The sequence below is a fragment of the Ascaphus truei genome, chromosome 10, assembly GCF_040206685.1.
Source record: "Ascaphus truei isolate aAscTru1 chromosome 10, aAscTru1.hap1, whole genome shotgun sequence".
Classification (NCBI taxonomy): domain Eukaryota; kingdom Metazoa; phylum Chordata; class Amphibia; order Anura; family Ascaphidae; genus Ascaphus; species Ascaphus truei.
The window spans coordinates 48300765-48317116 of record NC_134492.1 but is presented as its reverse complement, the minus strand read 5'-3'; the positions used below and the strand labels follow the sequence as shown (position 1 = coordinate 48317116).

Here is a 16352-nt window from a genome sequence, read left to right as displayed (position 1 = left end):
TTCTTTGGTCTCCTTTACATAATTGAAAGATTATATCATACCACCCCCTCTCCCGTTCCCCCTCTAAGTTGAACATACTGATGTCCTTTAGTCTTTCTTGATACATTTATGATGTAGACCTTGCACCATTATGTAGCCCTAGATAGCACAATCTTTAATTGATGTCCTTGGCATCTCTGTGTATCAATGTCTGTCAGATCTGAGGTGGTATAAACTTTTCTGGTTGACAATTTGCACCAAATATAATAAACTTTTTCTTACAATTGGCACAAAATGAAAAAGGAATTGGAGCAACACATCAAAACAAAATTCTATTTACACATTTTTTTTTGCGTTGATACATCTCTCCCATAGTCTCCAGATCTGAACACTGTTAAAGGAATGACTTGGTGAGTAAAGGCACGGGCTCTAGAAGCAATGACACTTACTTGGAAGCAGTGGAGACTAGTTTAAATCCTGGTGTAAGTTCATTGTTACCTCAATTTATTTGACTTGACCATGTGCTTAAATCACCAAATTTAGATTTTTTTGTTAGAAATTGTTCTGTGTGGCCGTGACTTGTGCATATGCACTTCTATGTACAGTGCTGAGTGCACTATGTCAGCTTTTGCTTTTCAAACTTAGTAATAGCCTTGTTATCAGGTTACTGTCTTAATTAATGAAAGTAAAGAAAAAGTTTATTGAGATACATTCTCAGTGTAATAAAATTACAAAGATGAAAACAAAATAGCATGTTGATTTTTTTATACTGTTACTTTTTTTTGCTTGTTTTAGCTCTAAATATCCATCCAAGGTTCACTCAACTCTTTTTCATAGATTCTTTCATACAGTACAAACACTTACTTACTTGAGTCAATTACTGTGGGAGAAAAATGTTCCAAATGGGTTTTTACTAAATAGAGATATAACATTTGCTTTAAAAAATGTGCCTTAAGCACATGAAGTGTAATGAGACAGGTGGAATCTGTTAATTTTGTTAAAACAAATTTGAAAATAAAAATATTTACTTCAATTAGGAAATATCTATACTTTGAGGCAGAGGTCTGTTGGTGCACTGTGAACATTTTGGAGTGAATCATGTACTGTATTATTTATCATACTGAATTTAAAGGGCATAGTTTGATCAAGGTAGTATTTTTTATTTCTATTGTAATCATAATGCCGATTAAAAAAAATGAGAATGTGCATCCCTAAAATACATTATATACCAAAATAGGTAAATTATGTACAATAACACTTCCAAAAATTATCTAAAGGGCCAACCCACCTGAGAATTCCTTGACGTTTCGCTTTAACCTTTTACCCTTTTTCAAGAGGAAGTTTGAGGTGTGTCTCTATCCTCTTGAAAAAATGGATTTCTAGACAAGGTTACCCACTGTCCCCCTTGCTAATTGTGCTGAGTCTAAAGCCTTTGGCAAACAAAATTCGGATTAATAAAGATATCAAATGTTTGGTAAAACAGTCTAAAAATATATAAAATAGCCCTCTATGCAGATTATATTTTATTAACATTCACCAGACCACTGACATCTCTGCCTAATCTATTTAAGGAAATTTCAACATTCAACTTTTTCTCAGATTACAAAATAAATAATACAAAATCAGAGACGCTGGCATTAGGAGTGGAGACAGGGATGCTAAAACTGTTGAAACAAAACGTTAATTTCAGAAAGAGGACAGTATCAAATATATGGGGGTATATTTGACCATTAGGTATTCTGAGCTCTATAAAGCTAACTAATGTACCCAGAAATGTTCTTGTCAATTAAGAGAGCTGGGAGAGTGGAATAGATATTGTATTTCATTGATTGGCATAATAGTAACGGTGAAGATGAATTCTCTCCTTAAACGGCTTTCTCTATTTCATAGCTTTCCAATTAATATCTCAACCAAAATCATGAAGGAAATGCAAAGCAAAATCTATACATTTATCTGGGGAAAGAAAAAACCAAGAATAACAAGAAGTATACATAGTGCATTAAAGATACTGTAGATGGTGGGGTGGCTTTGCCGTCATTAATAATAATATATACATTATATATATATATATATATATATATATATATATATATATATATATATATACTGTATATATATATATATATATATATATATATATATATATATATATATAATTGTTATGCTGCAGCACAATTAAGTCATTTACCGGCATGGCATAGACTCACGCAAGCGACTAAATACTGTAGGTGGAGATAGAAGTGAATGAGATTCTCGTACAGAATATAGATTCTTTACTGTGGATCCCAAAAAGAATAAACCTAAAGAGGTGTACAGTAAAACCACCCGGTCAATAAATTCCCTCTAAATGTTGTAGATACATGGGAGAAAAAAAGGGATTAAGGGGACAACCATCGCTCATGATCCCCTTATGGAGGAATAAGGAATTACCCTCAGGATATATACCAGGAAGGAACAATATCTGGATTGCAAGATGTATAGTTAGGATTAAAGATGCTATGTTTACTGAGAAACTGTATACATTTGAAGAAATACAAGACAAATACAATATTCCACCTTCAGAATATTTCAGGTGCACACAAATCAGGCATTTTATTATTTCGAAATTGTTTCCACCAAGGAATACATATCTGACCATATTTGAAGAGATGTGCACAATACAAACGCATCAGAAGGGGCTGATTTCAAGAATATATTCAATTCTGAGTCTCCTACATAAGAAAGAAAGGCACTGTACTGTACTGTATATGACTGTGTGGGAGAAAGATATAGGAAAATACATTTCTAGGAATGATTGGGTAGAGATATGGGAGGCTATGGTCAGCTCTTCTGTTTGCACTATAAATTAAGGAAAATGGGTACAAGATTTTGAGATGGTAGATAGACTAGATAGATTAGCACACATTTATAAAGGAGCAAGCGATCTGTGTTGGAGAAATTGTGGATGTGACGGTAGGGTAGCTAGCTGAACTAATAAAGAGAAATCCAGCTAGTTACCCCTAAAATCCATATCATTTGGCTGGCTAAGTAATGTATATTTCAGCCCAATGTCTGGGGATTTACAGGGAATGTGGGTTAGCTGTTTGTAATTCTAAGTCCTGTCTTTTACATAAATACCTTATGTCTGTATTTATTCCTGTGTTAGAAATTCCCCTTAGCTTAGATTCTTGGTATTGTGTGGTGATGAAATTAACATGTCAGCCCTGCAAATGCAAATGATGTTATGTGCCTGTTCCTATCATTTCTATGGAGGGAGTTTCTGTAATCCATTTAGCTGAGATGTTCCATAGAAAAGATATGATCAGGACAAAGGTAGGGGACTAGTTAATAGAATCAGTTGCCAGGTTTGAGCCCCAGGCACTGTTTCTCTTGGCTAGCTGCCCTTGTTCAATGTTAAAGGATAGCCACCAAGGAATATATAAGGGATACTGATGATCAGAGCACTAGTCTATCTGAGAGACACTCTGGGAAGGAGTATGGAGTTTGACTCTGACTAGCTGGAGATACATGTCAGAGTGGCTGCTGTGTGTTCAGCACTCTGATATCCTGAAGTAGACTGGGTAAACCCATTTGAAGCGGTTCCCTGCACCTAGTGAGACTAGAGACTTCCCCCCAGGTCCCCAGTGTGGTAAGTGTATGTTTATATTGTGTATTTGCTGGTTTACACAGAATAAATTCCATTTGTTAAATTACTTTGTCCTGTACTTAGTGATAGTGAACTCAGATGGTTTCGGTTTTAAAAGTACTTGTCTCTCGTGACAGTGGATATAGTGGTACATTATACCATATATTCTGGACATGCTCAAAGGCTGTCCCTTTTGGAGAAAAATCAAGAGAGCGCTTGGTGTTGTTCTACCAATGGGTCCTGGGATAATGATTTTGGGGATACCTGTACCAAATTTATCATATAATACGAAAAAACGAATTGCACATCTTCTGACAGCAGCAAGCTGTACAAAAGCACTTCAATGGAATCAGATCTTTCAGGAAAAAGTCAGGCATATTCTAGATATGAAAACTCACTGCATTTACAGTATGAACAACTCTACAGAAAATTTTGAGAAGATCTGGAACCCGTAGATAAGGGCCTTTCCAGAAGATATATCGACAATGCAAGATATACAAATTTAAAGATATTAAAGAATTAAAAGCAGGTTTAAAAAAAAATTCTAAGGTTACAAGCCAAAGTTTAATAAAGGTGCATAAAAATTATTAGGAATGCTAGTGTCTCTTCCTTCCCCCCCCCCCCCATATATTTTATTACTACTGTTAAATGTTATTATTAATACTGTTATTATTATTTCTGTATTGTATTGTTTTGGTTCTATTGTCCCCTCTGACCCCTTCCTTTTTAATTCTGTACCCACCCTGAATATAACTGAAAAACAAATAAGTGTTTGGGGAAAAAAAAGAATAAAGAGAATTCTCAGGTACTATATCGGCCCTGTGGATAATTTTTGGAAGTATAATTGTACTGTATCTAATTGGGTATGCTATTTGTATACGCACTTTACTCTGAATTTTTAAAAACTAAATTATATATATTTGTTTAGAAGTGTGCAGACTCTTCTATTTTTGTAGAGTCTCTTTCCAATATTTTAGTATATATTTAGAATGTAGTGGTGATCATGCTGGGGCCCCACATGGGGCGCTTGCTCCTATTTTGCTATAAGATTAAATACTGTTGTTAATAAAGGATTGTACCACTTACCAAATTTATTTCATTCCCTAAAATAGATGACAGGTGAGAAATTAAGGGGGGAGTTGCTTTGCTCTATCCCACTGACACATTTATCCTACCCTATCCTTAGACACATTTATAATTGTATTCTGACTGCACATTTCATATAGTTTTAAGACACTGACCTTGACCTACAGTTCATTTTTCCCTTAAAATGTGTCCCACAAACAACAGTTCTTCTTCCCAATATGACATACAGCAACTGCAGCACTTGAAATACCATTTTAAGTCTAAACCTTTCATAAAATAAAAGTTGGTAAATTGAAAATAAGATTTTATATTCATAACTATGTCTTCACTTGTTTGATCTTGTAATAAGGCATAATTTTTTCTCTACAGCTTATGTGTCATAGTGAGTTATGTTTTCCAGTAATGTACAGCAAGAGACAAATTAAAATGGAAACATACTTGTACAATGAGTAATCAATTTAAGGATGCTGGGAAAAAGAATGATATTGAAAGTTGTAAGACATATAGTTGTGATTCTGTTATTAACAGTGTAAGAGCTATTGCATATATTAAAAAACGAGGTCTGCATTGAGTATTAACCGCTGTAAAAAATTGATAATTTCAGAAACATTACCTTTGTCTTGGCAGGCTAATGAGAGGCTGTTTATGGCATCTCTTGCTAAGGCTAAATAGCTTGTGTACAATCTTCTGTGCCTTCAGGTAAAGTTGTTTCATGTTATTTTCTAGTTGTCCATAACGTCGTTGAAAATTGGAATCCATGGTCCACAAATGCATAATGGTGGATGTGTTGAGGAAGTAATTAATTGGTAACCTTTTCATAAAATACTTAAATTCATCTGAAAGAGAAGAGGAAAAGATGCAAAATTCAATATATATATATATATATATATATATATATATATATATATATATATATATATAAAGATGATAGACAGCACACTGATTACAGCAAAAAAAGTACGTACAGCAGAGACTGCGACTATTCTAACACAAACCAGTGGCAATCGCCAAAAAGACCCAGGTACATGCTGGATACATGCCTTAAACTTGCCAACTTGCCTTAAACTAGACCCAGCATTTCTGCATTGATTAATGGCCCATTAGATTAACAGCGGGGGTCCCTGGCAGTCCCATTCAAACTGAATGGGACTGCTAGGGACCCCTGCTGTGTTAATCCTATGGGCCATTAGTCAATGCAGAAATGCCTTAAACTTGCCTTAAACTAGCCAGGTTACACCCAGCACATACCCAGAATGTAACCGGCTAGTTTAAGGCAAGCTTTAGAATAGTCGTGGTCTCGTCTGTATGCAGGGTGCATGGAACATAGGGGACCCTTCTTCCCCTCTACTAATAATAACACAGCTATCAAAGTACCGGCACTCACTGTCTGACAGCTAAATAATCTACTGAAAAAAGGTCAGAATGGTAAATAATTTTAATATTAGCATATGTAAACCGGAATTAGAGCAAATACAATGCAATGGGAAATAATGTCTCACAGTGGGGGGAAAAAGGGAAAAAAACATGAAACATTAGGAAAATACACACAAAAAATGGGAGAAAAGAAAGTATGCTAAGGGGGCAACGTTTCGAGGGATTACCTCTTCTTCTGGCTCATTCCCTTTGGTCCCAAAGGGTCCCAGAGGTACTTCCCTAAGCCTTTCTTCCCCGTTTAAATAGCCTGTCAAACCCCACAGAAAATAAGTGACACTCAATAGTATACAGTATGCAAAAGAATGCTCATGTACAAGCAACACAAGTCCAAAATAGTAACTGAATATGCCGTCCCACTAGCAAACAATAGTATATGCAAAAGAATGCTCATGTACAAGCAACACACATTCAAAATAGTAACTGAATAAGCATTCCCACTAGCAAACAATAGGATATGCTAGGGAGAGCTCATGTGACAGCATTAGGAGTCCAAAAATAGCAACAGAGTGTATAATCAAACCGTCCAATGTCTCCTCCTTCTGCTCCCTGTGAGGTGCTGCAGTGGGACTGCTTATTCATTTAGGTTATCTAAATTACACATTATATTCAATTAAGACTCCTATATAAAGATGGTAAAATCCACTCAAATCCCTTTCCCAGATTGTTTCTGATGTAAACCCCAAAATCCGCTTTGCGGTATAAAATCCGCAAATGGATTTGGGCGGTTTCAATCATGCATGCAGATTCATCAAAATCCACTTTTGTATACAACTCATGGATGGATTTATAGAATCCAATCCACGGATTCAGTAATCCGCTGTCAGATTCCTGAAAATGCACCAACGGATTGCTGAATCCGCCAATTGGAGTCTAAAAATTCATCGACTGGTGGTGGAATCCACGGAGTGAGCTGGTAATAATAATAAAACATTTTCAAAATGCGAATATCCTTTTTTGACATTAATCCGCGGACCGAAGGAACCGGACGATTAACTGTGGATTCAAATTTGCCCCTAAAATTTGCCCATCTCTACCACTGTATCAAGTTCTCCGAAGTGTTACTACTAGACGATATTCAATATCTAAAAGCTCTCGTGTTTTTGTTTGAAAGAACAACAAAAAAAACTGCGGAAAAATGCATCACAGAAGAAAACCTGCAAGTGCAGCCAACACCACAGTTAACAAAAAAAGAACAAGCTAGATCTCTTCTAATACAGATGTTACCCGATTCAACTGTCCCTCTCTCTGTCTCCCTTCACAGCTCTTGCAGGCGATTGTGCTATTTTTTATTAATTTTTAGTACATAGTATTGAAGAATGGGTTTTCCGGAGCAGAACTGCATTAATTAAAGGGTTACTGGTGTTTTAATGGTTGGGCATCTGCCCTTTGTGGAATGTTGATGAGGACAAAGAGGAGGATGGCTTTTATTCTTGCAGGGGAAATAAAACATAATGTAATTTGTATTTTATTATATTGTATTGTATATTTGAATAGGCAAAAGAGCTATTACTGTAGCTCATACGGGTGTCTGGGGGCCCTCGGGTGGTCCCTGTGGGTGTGTGGGGGCCCTCCCTCCCCCCCACACATACAGTACAGTAATGGGCAAAATAACTATTATCCATATATGGATAATAGGTAATTAGCCAATTATTAAATAAAACATCTGCCAGCCAGCTTAAATAAAATAAATAAATCTTTATACTTACCCCTGTCATCATGAAGGGCATCCTCATCAGCATACTGCAGGTCCATGTCCTCCGATGCCAGCAAGAATACAAGAAAAATTACAATCTAATGGCCTTAGCGCTTAATAACCTCTATAGTAATTAAAGGGTTAACCCCCATCCCTTGATACCCACCCAGGAGGCCTAGCCACCCACCCCGGGACCACTATACCCACCCTGTACCCATTGATTGGCATAGTGGTACATACATCATACCCATATAATATGGGCATGATAAGCCACTATAGCAGTCAATGGTCACCCTAATCAAAAAGCATGAAGGCCAAAAATACACAATAATAAAAGATATACACAAGCACCTAAACACCCTAATTCAAGAAATAAAATCACTAGTCGACCAATTAAATAAATAAAAGCACTAGCCAATCAATCAATTTAATAAATAAAAGCACTAACCAACAAAACAATTAATGCATTTTAAATACTAGTCTACAAAACAATTAATGAATTTAAACCAGTAGCCAATAAAACAATGAATTAATTTAAAACGTTAACCGATCCTAAAATTCACTAAAAACAAGCCATCCAAATACCAAACTATAGAATCCATCAATAAAAACATAGAAAATATTACAATCAATTCAAAACAAGCATTTGCCAAAAAATGCATTGACTGTCACTGTATTTATCTGTACCCTGGGGCTCAGATTAATATATTATCAGTCAATGGGCAATCACAAACATAAAAATAAAAAAATACAACAAAAAACCTGTAAAAATCTAATTACATACATTCAAAATTTTTCTTACCATTAGAAGCATCGACCCTCCGAATCCAGACGTACCTCGTACAGGCAAGCTCTCGTACCGCGACATCATCAAAGTCAATCCAACACCATCCACCTTGAAGATCTGGAACAGGTAACAAAATTCTTCTTTCTTTTATCTTCTATCACCTTCTTCTATCTTCATCTGTCATTATTTCTTTCTTTTCTTTAATGTTCTATCTTCTGTCTTCATCTGTCAATCCAACCTCATGATAAGTCCCCTTGAGGTAAAATGAGACGTAGAGGCCTTATATATGGCCCGTGATGTCACATTTTCAGGTCAGGTGGTACTGCTCCAAACTGATTGGACGCTGTATCATGTACCCACCTCTTTTTTTTCTAAGGATGTGACGACATCACTAAGGAAGGTGAAGGTCACAGCATTAAAACCATATGGCTATATCACATGGTAGTGCAGAAAATTGGTTGCTGTACTATGTGATAGGTTACACTAGTTCAAAAGGATGTGAAGCCACTTTAAAGGATGATGTCTCATCGAGGACCCCCAGACACCCATGGGGACTCCCTGAGAGCTCACAGACACCCTCGGGGACCAACTGATGACCCCCAGATACCGGTGGCCTCTGGTGTCATATGTTGGTAGAACAAGTGGCTATTTGTGTTTTTTGTGGGTAGCAGGGTTGGTGAAGGGGGTATTTGGCCCACTGGTGGGAGGGATTAACCCTTTCATTGCCTTAGCGGGTAGCCGCTTAGATAATGAAGTTGACTGTAAAATCATTTTTATTGCGTTGGATTCATGCTGGGGGTCTCCGGTGCTGATATTAATGGATATCAGCTCCGGAGACCCCTGGAATCAATCCGATGCAGGAAAAAAGCTTGTTCTTCTAAGTCATGTATCGCTACCTCTCATCAGCTTCTCACCAGCCTCACGCCAACTTTTCCTGGCGGGAGGATTTTGGGAGAAACTCGCCATTCTAGAGCCGCGATTAGCCTCGATAGGCCTCGATAAGCTAATCGAGGCAACTAGAATTGCACGAGTTTCAGAACCTGAGACCGGCGATTTTTTTTTTTGAAGGCTCAAAATTTTGGTGATTCATTCTTTTATGGCCCACTTATCGAGGCTTACTGAATAGCAGTAGGCATTTTGGCCGATAAGTGCTCAATAAGTGGCTTATGAGCGCTTATAGCATAAGCCCCATTATCTCCTTTCTTGGCTATTCTGCCTCTCTTCGTTTCCTACTCATGCACAGAAGCACTGGCTGAACAAGATGAGGGTTGCTATGCAACGAGGGATGCTTGCTTCCTGCATCACTTCCACATGTGTTTCCCACGTCACTGCTGTTCACTCAGACTTTAAATATGTATGCACATACGCAAGACTGCCTTCTAGTCGACAGACGGGTTGCCAAGGAATGGGGGACGTCAGGCACACTGCGCTGATTTCACAAGCTTTTTCCTGGGACTTCACTTCTTGTTTGGTATATTTACTATTTTTGTACTGTCCATATCTTTGCACCAACCTTTTGAAGCTCCTGTTGTAAGCGACCAAACGATTTGTCTTGTCCCTATTTTTATAATGTATGGTAATGTATGATTATATTCATATAATGAAGTTGCTTACACATGCCAAAATGTAGTACAAGTGTGCCCACTGTTTTTTCTTTGCTATATATGAATACAACACCAAATATTATTAACATGGGGAAGAGAGTAATATGACATGGGGTAAGTAAGTGGCATGGGGAAGGGAGTAACATGGGACAGAGAAATCAACATGAAGGTGACAAGTGGGGAGGGGGGAGTCCTCCAGTGCAGCTGTAGAGTCCACAGGTGTTTAACGGCAGATTAGAGTCTCCCTCTTTCCGACTAGACCCACCACCTCTGATGACTTGATCCCTGGTGTCAGAGGAGACAGGGTCAGCAGGAGACAGGGAGCCTCTGATCTATAATGAAACCCCCTACCTTTGGAAGTATGGATCCACAGGGAAATGTCTGTGGGTGATATTTTTATGGGGACGTTCCATTCCTCTTCCTGAACATCACTGACCTCTGTTATTCACCCTCCTACGCCATGTGGGTGTCTCAGTTGGTAAGTGGTGTGAAGAGTTAAACTAAACCTAAATCAGAGGTAGAAACATGGTTTTGATTAGTTTCTATCTCTGATTCGGGCCCATAAATCTGAGTCGTGTTCGGTTTAATTCTGATTTATGGAATTTGGACGGGGGCTCAGATTTTTTGATCCCTGAACTGCCCATCCTTATTTTTAATACACCGTACAGTATATTAAATATGTGTCCTAGCTGAATAAAATGCTTTGTTTATTACCAATATCAGTAAGTCATAGAAGCAAATTCAGGTTTACATTGTAAAATAGCTTGACATTTTACTTACACTGTTTTTAATAAATGAATTAAAAAATACATTAGTAGAGAAGAACTCTTGATAGTCACAAGGTGCCTCTTTTTAAGATTGCATGCAACAGTAGAAATAATAACTAATTAAATACATCCTGGGACTATAGCTTATATGTTGGCATCCTTAAGGACTCATTATATGTCTTGAAAAAATCTAATTATAAATAACTTTATAGAGGAGTCTTTATTTGTTAATGAGATTTTAGCCCATTTCTGTCCATGTTATTAGGACTGTTTGTGATGGAAATCATTAAATACATTACTCTCCTACACATTTACAGAGTTATACATTTGCTAAGGAAATAATTTTGTAATTACTTTTATTATAAGATGCACTGCAGGACTTTAGGTATACAGCAGATGTTAGAAAAATAGCAGCTTGTGGTGCTACTGTGCAGATGATTGGCACACTTTCAGTTTAACATACGGCATGAATTTATCATATTGAAAATATGCTATGAATATTTGCCATGAATGATAACTTACAAAGGATAAGTAAGGTATGATATTGGTGAAGCTTTGGATCTTATTTTTTGGGGGGCTTTCAAATTTAATTAAAAGCCATTGTGTTAAAAAGAAGGAATCAGGACAAGTTAAATGTGAAGCTCTAACTAAAATAATACAGATATACTGTAGCGTCATTTACTGGCGTATTTCTCTCGTGGATAGATTATGTGCAACCAATCATTTTTTGGCTGCTCGCAGCTGACTCATGAATGAGTTGCGGCCGAGAAAATGGGGTTTTAGTGTTGTTGCAATACTCCGCAGAAATGGCACGTGACCCTGTGGTGTCATTTGATGCCAGTAAGCATGGCGATGCATCGCTGAAGATCAGGTAAGTGAAGCTGCAGAGGCATCTCACACGGTCCCCCCGGAACTTAATTTAAGTGCCCTGGGGGAGAGCGTGGGACCTCTGTAGTCGCCGCACCCCTCCTGAAAATTCTCACCCCCCCACTTTGCGCACCGCTGGTATACAGTATACTTCTGTGCCCACTACGATTACAGATGCAGTGGCATTATTTTAACAAATCACTGCGCCATATTCGTGTGCCCTGCTGTACTCCACGCGGCATGAACGCGGCCAATCTCCCCAGGCACACGTGTTTATCGCGTTTGCTTTGTTTGAATTTCATGGATTGTGTGCAAATGAATGAATTGTAATGTGTACAGTACTGTGCTACTGTGCTACTGTGTCAATTTCAGGTGTTTAAAAGCCAGAACACTAAAATGCCATTTTCTGCACTCACCTGCACACGCGTCCTAAGGCAGTACGTTTGGAAGAAATCCCACGCCATGACATGGGTATTCCGAGGTATACAACGTGTGGTGTTTTAATAACGGCTGCTGCATCTGTACCTTCTAGTAATACTGCACAGTTCACATGAGCAAAAATTTAATGACACGCATATGCGTTTCAAACAGGTTACATATAAACTCGCATTTGCAGAAATTCAATCATGCATATGCATTTCATCCAGATTCCATAGAAACTTGCATGCACAGGCAAGTTTATGGGTAGTATGTGTAACACACAATGTAAATATGCATCTATTTCCATGATTAGTAGAAGAATCCAATTGTGGAACATATGGAACAAAGCAAAACAAAAAGGGGGGCTAAGCACAAACCAAAATGGTTAAAAACAATTTATTGAAGAAAGGTTTGGATAAAAAAAAATACATTTTTCATACAGAGTGTGTATGAATATGTGCTATAGCCCCCAAAAGAGAATAATTGTTTTCCATAAGTCTTTAAAAATGTCCATGAATACTTGCGCTACCGGTTAGGTAATATCATAGAGAGAAATAGAACAAAGTTCTTAGTCCAGAGCTACCCAGTATTGGGCATAAACAGCTTGTGAATAATGCTGTAATTAGTTGGTTAGGAAAGACCCATACATGTGAGGATGAAATGAAATGATGAAATCTTCTATCTTCAAAGCTGGAGTTCTGTGTTTTGTTAACCTATTCTCAGCTGTTTCAGCTGGTGGAGGTTGGTGGCTCCTCCTTCCCAGGTTTTAAGCCCGCCCCTCCCCACTTCCCTAGTTTACAGGTCCTTTCATTCTGCTGGATATAGACCAACTGTGGTCTTTCTCCCTCCTAATAGAGGTACAGTAGATGAGAATTTTAATCCTAATAGAGGTATATTAGTATTTTATCTGGTAGTGTTAGGACTTGCAAACAGGTGTCTGCCTTGACGTGGCTCGCAGGCTTACAATGCTTTGGCCAAAGGGTTAAACTAAATGACCCTATTTCAAGAGAATATATAAGTATTTTACTGTGTATTTCTGTCATGTTGGATGTAGCATTGGGCTTCTCTGTCGAATGCTTAGCCATTACAATGTTTTTATTTAATTGAATACTTTAAAAAAATTAAAAAGTAGAAAATATCAATAAAAATATGTTAGTAGAAAAAACTTTAAAATGTTATCAGTTATTAGACTTCAATCGACCTCTTCTGGCTGTGTCTTGTACAGTTTCATTCTGTTTGGTATTTATTAATAAAGAAGAAAAAAATACTTAAAGTACATTGCCTATACACATGTGTGTCATTGAAAGTAGGTGCATGCATGTTGGATGGAATGCATATGCGTGTCTTTGAATGTAGGTGCATGCGTGTTGCATGGAATGTATATCAGGATCTTTGAATGTAGGCACACACATGTTCCATGAAACGTATACAGTATGTGTGTTGTTTGAAAATGACAGTTCTACTATCTACTGTTCTACTGTATGTACATTTACTGTAAATTTACCTTAATTATATACGGGGAGAGAATAAGGTGACAGCAACCCATTGTAGAAGTTGTATGAGTTGACAAAAGGGGTGTGATGTCCACAGTTTCAACTTGATCATGTAGTTGGGGATGTAGGTTAATCTCGGTTTTGGAGTTGGTCCGAACTGGTAATGTAATGGTATTGGGGAAAGTACTCAGGGAGTAGCGATGTGATCGAAGAAAAGATTAAGGCTCTATTATATTAACTACAGGGTTTTTAGTGGGTTTAACTAGTGAATTATATTTGTTATAATACATTTTAATTTAAATTCTATTGCAGCCTAGGTGAAAAGGGGAATCTCTACCCACTATAAATGTGCAAGAAAAGGGCAAACATCCTGGCGCATGAATTAGGATCTGATATGTATATTTTTAAGCAACACTGGTATAACCAAGGTTTTTGAAGAAAATGATATGCAGTTTCAATCATAAACATTTAATACAAAACAACAATACAATTAAATGATTACTAATATTGGTATTTCACAAAACAAAATATTTGGAAACCTATACCTTGATTAAGCTTAATCAGTTACCTGTAATCTACAATACACAGTTAATAATATAAAAATGTACACCATATAACAGAAATTCCAGAATTGGATAGGGCTATTGGAAAAAATGAAATATTTATGCATGAACAGATTAGTTCCCACATGTCCTGATCCTCAGCAAATTACCTATTTGGTGGCAGTTAGGCACTATGGCCCAAATATAAAAAACACAAAATATTGGAATGCCTTTGTTTTGAAAAAAACACTTTGAAGGTGTATTTGGTAAGATCACATAGTTGATGTTGTCACATTGTGCCTTGTGGTAAACGTGAAAGTTTGTGGTTATTTGTCTTCTTAATGGTATTATATATTTGTTGATATGAGTATTTTAAATAACTCACTCAGACTTACCTCTCTTCAGGTTTATGCGTTTCCTTGTGTCGTTTTCTGGGAGAAGGTGTCCGTCTAGGCTGTTTCCATATATGCTGTGTTTGTGGGTTTGTGTACCGACAACAGAGATTTTACAGTCTTACCCCAGGGCTCCGCTGCATGGACCAGAGTTTGCGGTAGTCGCGTCTGCCCGGCACTATTTCACAGATCTCTTCTCAGGGCTCCACTGTATGCATCAGAGTTCGCGTTCGCCCGGTGTTGTATTGGTGATTCTTCTGGTACTCCTCTTTAACCACAGCCTTTCGCAGCCTCACATAGCAATCTTATCACCAGCTCCCGCAATGGTCACACCAACCTCACCTTCCCCACCGGTCCGTTTGGTGCCAAATCACGTAGGGACTGTGCAGGTAGTTTTCTACGGTTGCTCACAAGGCATAGGTATCTCATCCTACGCGTTTCAGCAGGGTTTGGCTTCCTTTTTTTCGGGAGTGATGTGATGCAGTGGGAGACCGGCACAGAATAAGCATGGAGAATAAGCAATGAGCTGGGGAGACCCCAGATTGAGTTGAAAAGACTGCAGTATTGAGCACTGGCGGGTATCAATCATTTGGTCCTAACAAGTGACGGCCATGAGAGGTGGTGCAGCGGTGACCGATGCAAGACATGCTGCACTGTGTGGCGATGCAGTTGCTACAAACAGCGGAGATCATGGAAGGACATGGAAGAAGCTGCTGACAGAACAAGTCTGACTGCCTCTGAGGGCTGTGGTGCTGCTACTGACATGGACATGGACCAACTGATCACTGGACACAGTGCAGCAGGTACTGCGGGTGGCATCGCGGAGACTTCACTATGTAAACATCGGGACGTTCCTAGATGATATTAAATGAATGTACACTGCCACATATTGATCATTTGATGTGGGGATAATGGCTCCTGCGATGATACAATAACCACCCTACAGTCTCTGTAGCTGCAGTAGATGTTTATCTAGCCCACCAGACAGTGTCCTGACATGCTGCCGGTCTTGTTTTCCTATGAAATATGCACTCTGCACTATGCAGTCTGGATAAGCTTGAATTGTCCTCATCCCTATTGCTGCTGTACTGGACTTTATAACTATATTTGAATGCCTTGATTATGTATTACTAGTTATAATATTCTCCCCACCTTCCTTACAGATAGGATGAATATGGTATATACAGTTACTTTCACTTTGGGTATTAGAGTCCGTTTTAATATTGTAGACAGCACGATCTTCCCATAAGTTGCTAAATATTACAGTTGTTTACACATTGGTTGCCTGCAAACTGGATGCAAGGCCAGAGGCTCTTTTCCTCACTGACTTTTTTTCAGTTTTTGCACTTCTGGGACCCTGCCCCTCCCCCTGTTCCATCCACCCTCCCTCTCTGTATGTATTTATATCGCCCCCTCACTGCTGACCCCGCCCTGATGAAGGTCCCATAGTTGGACTGAAATGTTTGATTTCTCTGCATATAATACAATTTATTTGCTTTTGAACACCAAACTTGAGAGCTGTTATTCATCATTACACTGCTCTCTGGTTGAAGTGTATATATGTATATATTATGTGTATGATTAGTAAGCGTGTGTGTGTGTGTGTGTGTGTGTATATATATATATATATATATATATATATATATATACATACAGTTACATG

General features: G+C 38.0%; 1 protein-coding gene across 1 annotated transcript in view; it reads right to left on the bottom strand.

Annotated features, from left to right (window-relative positions):
* Positions 1–16352, bottom strand: part of BRINP3 (BMP/retinoic acid inducible neural specific 3) — a 642890-nt gene that overhangs the window by 40623 nt on the left and 585915 nt on the right. Inside the window, exon 7 of the mRNA XM_075616874.1 lies at positions 5304–5526. Within this exon, the coding sequence (XP_075472989.1) occupies positions 5304–5526 (223 nt within the window). The remainder of the gene's footprint in view (positions 1–5303; positions 5527–16352) is intronic.